The following is a 10,046-nucleotide window of genomic DNA, read 5'->3' on the forward strand; positions in this document are numbered from 1 at the left end:
CAGTTTCGTACAGCGGCTCGCACCTGCACCCTGGGGTCCTGGGGTTGAATATGAGCCAGGCAATGTTGCATGGAGTTTGTATGTTCTCTGTGCTCGCTTAGGATTCTTCCTGGTACTGAGATTTTCCTATACCTTCCAAAAATGCTGACTTTTTTAATTGGCTTCACATGGAATAGGCCTTGATACGTTGTCTATTGCAGCAAATTACTTACTCCCCTTTTCTCACCTTCTTTGGCAAAATTTGCTATGGACAACAGCATTATTTTATTTGGAATTATACTTAATACATAATTCCTAGTGAATAGAAAACCAGAGTAGGAGAGAATTGAGAAATACCTCTTGTAGGAGACATCCAAAGCCGCAGATTGGCAGTCACAGGTACTCAAATTCCATAAGTAAGAGAAAAATGTCTGAAATGTCTAGTAAGATGCGCTAAATTTATTATACAGCGTGTGCCACTGTAATAAGTCGCAGTTTCCGATCTAGTTTTATACTGTCTCCCCTAGATTCTTTGTAGTAAGGCCTCATGCACACAACTGTAGCCATGTGCATGGACCGTGATTGCGGCACGGATGGCCGCAGAGTCTCATCCGCGGGCCACCCGCAATTCCCCGTCCGTGCACACATTGATGTCAATGAGCCCGGACCACAAACCCGGATCGTATAATGACTTGTCCTATCTTTTTGCGGTCCTGGTTTGCGGCCAATTTACGGACTGTGGAAACCAAGGTCGTGTGCATGAGCCCATATAAATGAATGGGTCCGCAATTCACCGGCAGATTTGCGGGTGAATTGCAGCCACAAAAATATGTTTCTGTGCATGAGGCTTTAGTTAGTTTCTGATATGTTGATGATGTCTTAGAGGAAGCATAGTGAAGTCACTCAGTCTACTGTTTGTAGCGGATGAGTTTTTGATTTGGTTGGTGATGCCACAGAGAGAGCATAGTGAAGTCATAGAGTCTATGTAGAAGGTTAGTTTGCGATTTGTTGGTCATGACATAAAGGGAGCATAATTTAGTCTATGTTGCAGATGAATTCTATAATGGTTGATGAAGTTATAAAGAGAGTCAGTGAAGTCACACAGTCAGTGCAGCAGGCTATTTTTTGATTGGTTGGTGATGTCATAATGGAATCACAGTGAAGTCACACAGTCAGTGCAGCAGGCTAGTTTTTGATTGGTTGGTGATGTCATAATGGAATCACAGTGAAGTCACACAGTCAGTGCAGCAGGCTAGTTTTTGATTGGTTGGTGATGTCATAATTGAATCACAGTGAAGTCACACAGTCAGTTCAGCAGGCTAGTTTCTGCTTGGTTGGTGATGTCATAATGGAAGCACAGTGAAGTCATACAGTCTGTTCAGCAGGCTAGTTTCTGTTTGATTGACAATGTCATAGTTGCAGTAGAATAAGTGTAATGACTCCCTTTGCATACATTAGTAATCTAATGATAACAGGAACTCTAAAAACACATCTAAAATAAATTCCTTCCTTATAAACTACTGAAACCTAAATGCTTAAATGCTATGTAAACCTTTGAAAGGGATTTTTTTTTTAATTAAAAGGTCAACCAGTGTGATTGGTGCAACTTTATAATTCGTTTTTATTATAAAAATTTTTTACTTTTTGAGGTACAGCTGCTTTGTATTCTCTATACAGAGCAGCTGTATTGCTCGCTGAATCATGTACCCGTCAGGTCAGCGGCACTGACGGGTTCAGTGTCAGCGATTTAATAACTTAGATGTGATAGATTACAGGTGGATCCTGCGTGTCAGAAACACGCAGGACCCGCTGACACTGAACCCGTCAGGTCCGCCGGATTGACGGATTCAGGTCTTAGTAAACGATACAGCTGCTCTATATAAAGATTACAAAGCAGCTGTATCTCAAAAACTAGATTATTTTTAAATAAAAGCTACTTATAAAGTTGCACCAAACAAAGTATGGGTGCACGGCACGTAAAAAACGAAAAGCAGGACATGATTCATAATTCCCGGCACGGTTCTACGGCACAGACACCCATCCGTAGAGGTACAGAAAGGTGTCCGCGGCCAATACAACCGGGCGGGTTCAAGATTTTTTACGGTCGTGTGCATGGGGCCTTACTGAGAAATCCATGAAAAATTGTGCCACCCCCTCCAAGATGAAATGACAGTTTGCTAAAAACAAAGAAGTTTTCTGAACCAACGTAAAACACCATCTTTGGAATAAGTCACTAGAATCCTTAATTTATTAGTAGTTTAAAGGTAAGCTGTACTTTAAATATTTGTCCCTTTTAAAGAAAAACTCTATTTTTATTAAGGGGATGTATGAGATTAGAAAAAGGGTGTGCTTTTTTTTTCCCCAGAAACAGCGCCACTTTTGTCCACTGGCTGTGTCTGGTATTGTAGTTCAAGTAAAAACGACTGACACAGACAAGAGTGTAGCTATTTCTGGAAGAAAAAAACCAAAACAGACCCTTTTTTCAAATCTCATATAATTTCTTTAAATAAAGAAGCACACAGCAATAAGCAATACCTGTAATATCTAGCAGAGAATGTATCCATTTATACCAAGGACATGGTAAATGTGACACAACTCAGTGTAAATGATGAGGTTATCATAATCTAGAGCAGTAGTCTCCATCCTGTGGGTCTCCTTCTGTTGCAAAACTATAACTCCCAGCATGTTTTGTCATGTCGGGAGTTGTAGTTTTTCTACAGATGCAGACCGAAGCAAGTCAGAAATAGCCCACCACAGAACCCCAGGTAAATAAGGTTTGGAGGTGGGTGCAGACCCTTTCCCCAGAGTTCAGACTGATGGTGTGATAAGCAAAATGTAAACTTTATTGCTGTTTGTGCCAAGATTCTCAGCTGCAGAAACATTAGAAGACAACACCATAGAGGTGTAGAGTGGTGGGCCTTAACACCAGGAGATCTTGTGGGTATTAGTTTCATCCCTTCCTGTGATGAAAGTGTCCCCTTGGATTTTAACCATGAGTACGTTCAGTGAACAAAATTTGTAAAGAGCAAATAAAATTCTAGGTTAATAAGTATAGAGCGGTCACCTACGCCCTAATCTCCAATTTAGGAGAAAAGTGAGGCATAGCTAAAATCTCTTGGACCCTAATACTAAAGACATACTGTCTAACTACCAGTAATTTCACAGGACACCATATACAGCATTCAGAACGACCTGCCTAATATTGTGTAGGTCTACCATATGTGTCGCCAAAACAGCTCCCATAATTGGCACCAAGACATTAGCAGTAGATCATCTTTTGGATTGGACGTGTTTTTCCAGCACATCCCACAGATAATCGATCGGATTGAGATCTGGGGAATTTGGAGGACTAGTCAACACGAACTCTTGGTCATGTTCCCCAAACCATTCCTGAAGAATTTTTGCAGTGTGGCGGGGGCATTATTCATCTGAAAGAGTTCACGCCTATTAGGCAATACCGTTGCCATGAAGGGGGGTACTTGTCTGCAGCAATGTTTAGGTAGGTGGTATGTGTCAGCCACATGAATGCCAGGACCCAAGATTTCCCAGCAGAACATTGCCCAGAGCATCACGCTGCCTCTGCCGACTTGTCTTCTTCCCATAGTGCATCCTGGTGCCATATCTTCCCCAGGTAAGCGACGCACACAAATCCGGCCGTCTACATAATGTAAAAAAAATGTGATTCATGTGTTGGACCAGACGGTCTAGCCTTCAATATCCAAGTGCATCACTGAGCCTTGTCGCCCATGACCCTGTTGTCACTTTACTGGTTGTCCTTATTTGGACCACTTTTGGTAGGTACTAAGAATTGAATATGACAGGTGCCATTGTAATGAGATATATAGTGTCATTTATTACATCTGTCAGTGATTTTAATGTTTGACTGAACATTTATTATGAAGTCTTGCATTGAAGGATCTGTAGACATTTAAAAAATATTATTTTTATTGATACGTTCAGTTGAACATAGTGATATTAGGACATGACCTACTGAATGGATAATTCCAGCTAAACAAGGATATATACCATATAGGCAGCCCCTGTGGCTGCTATGGGGCCAATGGAAAGGGGGGTCTGAGGTCTGGTCGCTCCGATTCCTCCGCCTCACTGGTGGTGTAAACTTGTTCAGATCAGTGCAATAATTGGAAATCAAGGATTGTTTTGTCAGGTTGAAGTTTGTGTTGTCCTTCTCTCCTACAATGGATTGGAAAAAGCATCGGACTCTTCTGTCCAAGTATGGAAGCTTGTGTTGGTGGAGGACGGAGGCTTCAGTTTGAATTTTGCTATAGTGCCCCCTCTGATCTCTATGTATCATCTGCAACTAGCACGGAAAAATATCATGGTTAAAATATCCTAGACACATCTCGAACTGTTTCCATAACTGGGATCCATATTGTATGATGTACAGGGGGTACCCAACTTAACATTTTCAAAATAGCCATTTAATGGATGTAAGGTTGGTTCCCAATCATCTTGCATAGTCCAACACTGAACCTGCCTGGCACAATGGTCGGAGGAAGGATTCGGCATGAATTTCTTGACTATTCTGATTTATCAATTAACCAAGCATTCTGTGGAGATCAATGCCTCCTGCGATCAACTATGACTCCCTCATAAATATATATGCTTGCCTCAGAATTTTATCCATATCATTTTTATGGAATACATTGAAATAAGTGGCTACCAGACATCACTGGTGCCACTTATCTCTAGGATAGACAACAAGATTGGACAGATAAATTCCAACAAGTCCCGTCCATTGTTTCCGCCAATGGCGTGAAGCCATGGCACTATATAAATATTAAAATTCTTTCGTTTGGTATTAAATTATAGTCTCATTGTACGCATGATTAATAAGTGTTGTACCACATAAGATGAGCCGTTGGGTGCTGGTGGGACCTCTTTGGCTTTATGGGATCTTCAAGGTTTTGTACCAGCAGTCATGACGTCATAATTTCCCAGATATCCCACTAGATCATCCATCATTGACTTCCAATTATTTTACAAGTTCATCTTCATGTGAATGACCCCAACTAGGTTACAATCTTCTCCACACAACAGAGAAGTTTGAATATAGGACTTTGCTGAAAAACCTCATAGTCCCGAATTTTAGGAACAAGATGTAGGCATCTAGGAATGATGTATTTTTTTGTCATCTATGAGTGACCTTTATTAATTAATGTTTTTCTATCCTTCTCTTTCAGACACATCTAGAAGAGCTGGTTCCCTATGAGTCGGAGGTGTACCGTCCACCCCCGGAATATTACCAGTATCTCAGTGACAGTGAAAGCCATGGTAAGTATTGCATATCTGAAGATTATACTCGCCCTGTATACAACTTGACTATCGAGCTGTCTTGGGTCAAATTTAGTTATAAGTATTCAAGATATGACAATGATCACGTTCAGCATGGTCCAGCATACTGGTTACAATGCTTAAAAACTCAAAACCTAATAAAATGTTATATTACACAAAGATAGACATTATCACTAGTGTATTTTTTATCGTGCCAGTGCTTTATCGCTGGTAGTTAGGATGTTGAAGAAATTATCACGGTTAATGCAAAATAATAACTTACTATGTCTTTATTAGAGACTAACCACGGTAATGGTGATACATTTCAGTTGGGGCTTATTCAGACGAACATTGAATACGTCCGTGTGACGGCCGTTATAACAACGGCCGTCACACGGACGAATGTATTTCAATGGGGCCGTTCACATGGCCGTTGTTTCAACAGACCCTTTAAAGGGTCCATTGAAAAATAGAACATGTCCTATTTTCTTTCGTTTTCACGGATCCCTCCATAGACTTAAGTCTATGGGGATCCGTGAAAACGAGACCCGCACGAGGGCAAGTCGGACGTGAAAAACGGTTGTTTTTCACGTCCGAGTTTCCCCACATTGCTCTGAATAAGCGCTATGATACTGTATATGACTGAGACTAGTGTTTTTTACACTAGTAAAAGTGAAGGCAGTAGTTGGAGTGATTTTCTCCGAATCCATTAAAAGGCGCATGCCTTCTTATACATTTGGCGAACTTTGACCTGGCAAACAGGCATAATTACAAATCTATGACTTCTATGCGAAAGTGTAGACTGGCATAAAAAATGTGTGCCTTTATAATTTATAATGTTTTCAATTAATACATTTGACAAACTATGTGTCCTTAGAGACCACAGCCACTTTTGTAATTTGACGGGTAATGAGAAAAGCTGCAAAGTGTATTGGATATTTATTGCACATCTCAACTAGTTTTTGGCACAGTTTATGCTAAAAACTGATGTCAACTGTTTATCAAATGTGGACCCTAATCTGTTAGTGATGGACCACAATATAATAAAGTATTGCAATCATAAAATTTAACATCAAATCTAATGGCACAATGCTCAGTAATACTAATATCCATTAGCGGCACTAGATACGTAGATACAGTAGCTATATACCGTAGATGTCTAAAGCTGACCATACAGTCGGGATTTCAGATAGCTGTTTTCTGAATGGCTTGTCATTCATGGTTGGTCCGTTGAGGTTGTTATTCTGGATGACACCTCCATGTTATAATGACAAATTGCTGATCAATCTTTATGCCTTAATCTGTGGCCTGGTCAGGGCTTCTTTTGATTGGCTACAGATCTGTTGTTTGGCATGAACGATTTTATAAAACCGCACCCGACAATGACCAAAAGAATCCAACATGGCAGATCAACTTTTCCACAGACATCTGTCTTCGTTTGGCATCTGTCGCGTTTGCTTGTGTCATGAAAATGCGCCAATGGACAGCCGAAATGTCTTAATGGTCCTTTTTAACCAACCAAAATCTTTAGTATAAGGTTAGTTTTAGGTTTTCTCGCCTTAGATATTTATGGCACATCTACAGGATATGTGATAGGTGGAGGTCCCACCTGTGGGACCCCCACCTATAGGGACCTGTTCCAGACGTGGACTGAACAGTGAGGTGGCTGCGTATGTATGTGACTCCCTCCATCGAAGCCCACAAAAATGACCAAGCAATTTTCCATCTCCCCACTCATTCACCTATTAGATATGGCCGACCCAATCGGTGGATCCTAAGAGGGACCCCCACCTCTCAAAGATTTATGGTAAATGCTGTCTGGGGTGGCAGAACCCAATAACGTTTTTGAAAAAAAAATGGTTGTCAGTAAAATCTAGGTATGGAGATTTCTCAAGTAATCAAATAGAAGCAAAGCCTTAGAGTGATGATGTATTTTGGGTTAAATTTATTATTATAGATTTTAATATATTAAATGTCATTAGACATAAAGAACATAAAAATATGAAGGAAGACTAAAGAAAGAGCATGAGAAATGACTTATCGCTAATCCTACCTTAGCTTCCCTCCTAGAACATTGCTGGGAGTATACCCCACACTTACATGGAGATCTTGATGGGTTCCCAGATTCCCAGCTCACAGAACTGCAAAGTATACAACCCCCACAGCTACAACAGTTCTACAGACAGATTGAGCTAGAACAAATGCATGTCCTGGATCCTGGAATGACTGCACCGCATCCGCACTTACCGCTGACCCACCAGGTACTCCGATTTTTGGATTCTAAAAAATTGTTTCTCCACTCTCCTTGTGCTCAACCCTTTAACCAGGTATTACGTAACCTCTTTGAAAACGCTCAAGTTACTTAGGGGAACCTTCTCAGTGATGCAAGTAGGGTAATAAACTGTAGCTCAGAAGTCTTGAGTCTACTATATCTTCCATCTGCCTACCAAAAGCGGACCTAATCAACATAATAGAGGAAAGTGGAGCTTCTCTATCTTAGGCCTCATGCACAGGACCATGCCCGTAATCACGGTCCGCGATTACGGGCACAGCCGGCGGCTGGCTGCCGCGGACAGCCACTCGCATTTTCGGCCCGTGCTCCCATACCATGGGAGCATGGCCCGTAAAAAGCAAAAGAACGGACATGTCCTATCTTTTGCGGTACATACGGGAAGGTGTCCGTGGTCAATAGAAGTGAATTATGGTCCGCAATTACGGACGATTTTTACAGTCGTGTGCATGGGGCCTTAGACCCTCTGAAATTTATGAAAAAAAACGTATGCCTTGAAAAAATGCCACTAAGTCCACAACCTTTTGCACAGTCTTAGACCTCATTCACAAGATGGACTTTGAAAGTGCCAACATACAAGCTCCGTGCACATGGATTTAACATGTGCATCAGGCTTACGCAAATGATTTATCGACTACTAATAATGTGTTGTGTGTATGGTACTAAATAACAATGGGCTCCAACTAATGGAAATCCGCTCCACTGGCCATCTGTCTATAACTACGCTGTATAGAATCGCCAAACAGCCATCAGGGGATCTCCATTTTTCATAGAGGAGCGGGACCCAGAGGTGAGCAGTATATACAAATGCTGGGCCCCATAATAAACTTTTGAAAACCCCCTTTTAAATAATGCTACATGCCTTTCTGTAATTTAAACTTTCGTTTAATAGATATATAAATAAATAAATATGAAATAGATGGTAATTTCTTCCCAAATGAAGAAATGTGTGGAAACTTCTAACTAAGTATATGCATTTTAATGGAGAGTGAATGTGCTTGTATGTCACCTCTCTATTGAGGGTTAGGATCAGGATCAGTTCATTTTTGGAACTGATAGAGTTCCCAACAGGAAACCAACCAATTTGACTTATGACTTTTTTGTTTGACATTTGACTACAGAATTTGTTGGGAGAAGCTGTTAAAATGTAAAAATAAGATCATCTGTAAAACACAGAAATAATGATGTTCTTTTCAAGCTGTCGTATGTCCCTCGTGCTTGTGTGCCGTACCCATGTCCTGCACCACCCAGCTCAGAGGAAGATGACCATGAAAGGCGCAGCCCCCCTTTGGAGGTGTCAGATGGAGAAATTGATCCACGAGACTCTGCTTATGGGATGCTTCTTGGGGAATCAGGTCAGAGAGACATTGTCCTAAAAAAACAAACTGCTTCCTCAAACATCAGTAGACCGTAGTGATTCAGAGTTTGTGCTCCTTGTCAGTACAGACTTGGGTTCTGATTGGTGTTGTCCTCTTTTATTGGCAAGAGTTTTAAATATCCAACTTTAAATCTCTCAGAACTTTTCATCTTTTATTTTACAGGAAGTAAGAAGAAGATTCGACTGTATCAGTTCCTTCTAGAGCTCCTGCAAAGTGGAGACATGAAAGAAAGCATTTGGTGGGTAGATAAAGACAAAGGAACTTTCCAGTTCTCCTCCAAGCACAAAGAAGCCCTTGCTCATCGTTGGGGCATTCAAAAAGGCAACCGTAAGAAGATGACCTATCAAAAGATGGCCAGGGCATTGCGCAACTATGGCAAGACTGGAGAAGTTAGGAAGGTCAAGAAGAAGTTGACCTATCAGTTCAGTGGAGAGGTTCTTCATAAAATGTACACTGGGAGAAAGCACTTCCATCATTGAGATTTATACATCTACTCCATCTACGGCATGGATCTGCTCTTACCCAATCCTTTGGTACGAAAGACAACAAAACTTTCTTAGAAGAAGATAACATTCCTTTGTAAATATTAATATTATAGTAATTATTTTTTTTCATTTGACTGGCGTGTGGTTTAGTAGCAAGCAGCAGAAAAGCGAGAGACCGGGGGGGAGGAAACATTCGGAATGGATTTTAATTTCAGTATTATTACAAAAATATTATCATGTACAATATTTCATCTGAGAAACCCAAAATATGGGATTTCTTTTTATCAATGTTAATAAAATATTTTAATTTGCTTGAAAGGGAAAGTTCTAGACTGGTTTTCTTGTGCAGTAATATAATTTTAATTATAATAAAAGGACTTTGGCATAACCTCGACAGACATTTTTGCTAAATTGTAGATATCACGAGAAAAAGTTTCCTAGTTTTAGCACACTATACCACAGTTTTCCACCAAAAATATCTGGAAAAATTGAAAAAAATGTCTAGAAGATAAAGAGAACACTGTCATTTTACCACAAACTAGATCCATACTGGCGGTAACACATCCAATAATGGAGATGGACCAGGACTACCTCTGGGCTTATAGCCACCTGCCTTGG

At 40.6% G+C, this 10,046-nt stretch overlaps 1 protein-coding gene across 3 annotated transcripts in view; it reads left to right on the forward strand.

Annotated features, from left to right (window-relative positions):
* Positions 1–9,746, forward strand: part of SPI1 (Spi-1 proto-oncogene) — a 36,963-nt gene extending 27,217 nt beyond the window's left edge. For 2 of the 3 annotated variants that reach the window (XM_075837017.1, XM_075837019.1), the window contains exons 2-5: positions 5,184–5,274; positions 7,333–7,535; positions 8,763–8,919; positions 9,106–9,746. In XM_075837017.1, the coding sequence (XP_075693132.1) occupies positions 5,184–5,274; positions 7,333–7,535; positions 8,763–8,919; positions 9,106–9,422 (768 nt within the window). In that variant the 3' untranslated portion in view covers positions 9,423–9,746. The remainder of the gene's footprint in view (positions 1–5,183; positions 5,275–7,332; positions 7,536–8,762; positions 8,920–9,105) is intronic. The other variant, XM_075837018.1, reaches the window with a different exon arrangement.
* The last annotated feature ends 300 nt before the right edge of the window (positions 9,747–10,046 follow it).

This window comes from Rhinoderma darwinii, chromosome 9, assembly GCF_050947455.1.
Source record: "Rhinoderma darwinii isolate aRhiDar2 chromosome 9, aRhiDar2.hap1, whole genome shotgun sequence".
Lineage (NCBI taxonomy): Eukaryota > Metazoa > Chordata > Amphibia > Anura > Rhinodermatidae > Rhinoderma > Rhinoderma darwinii.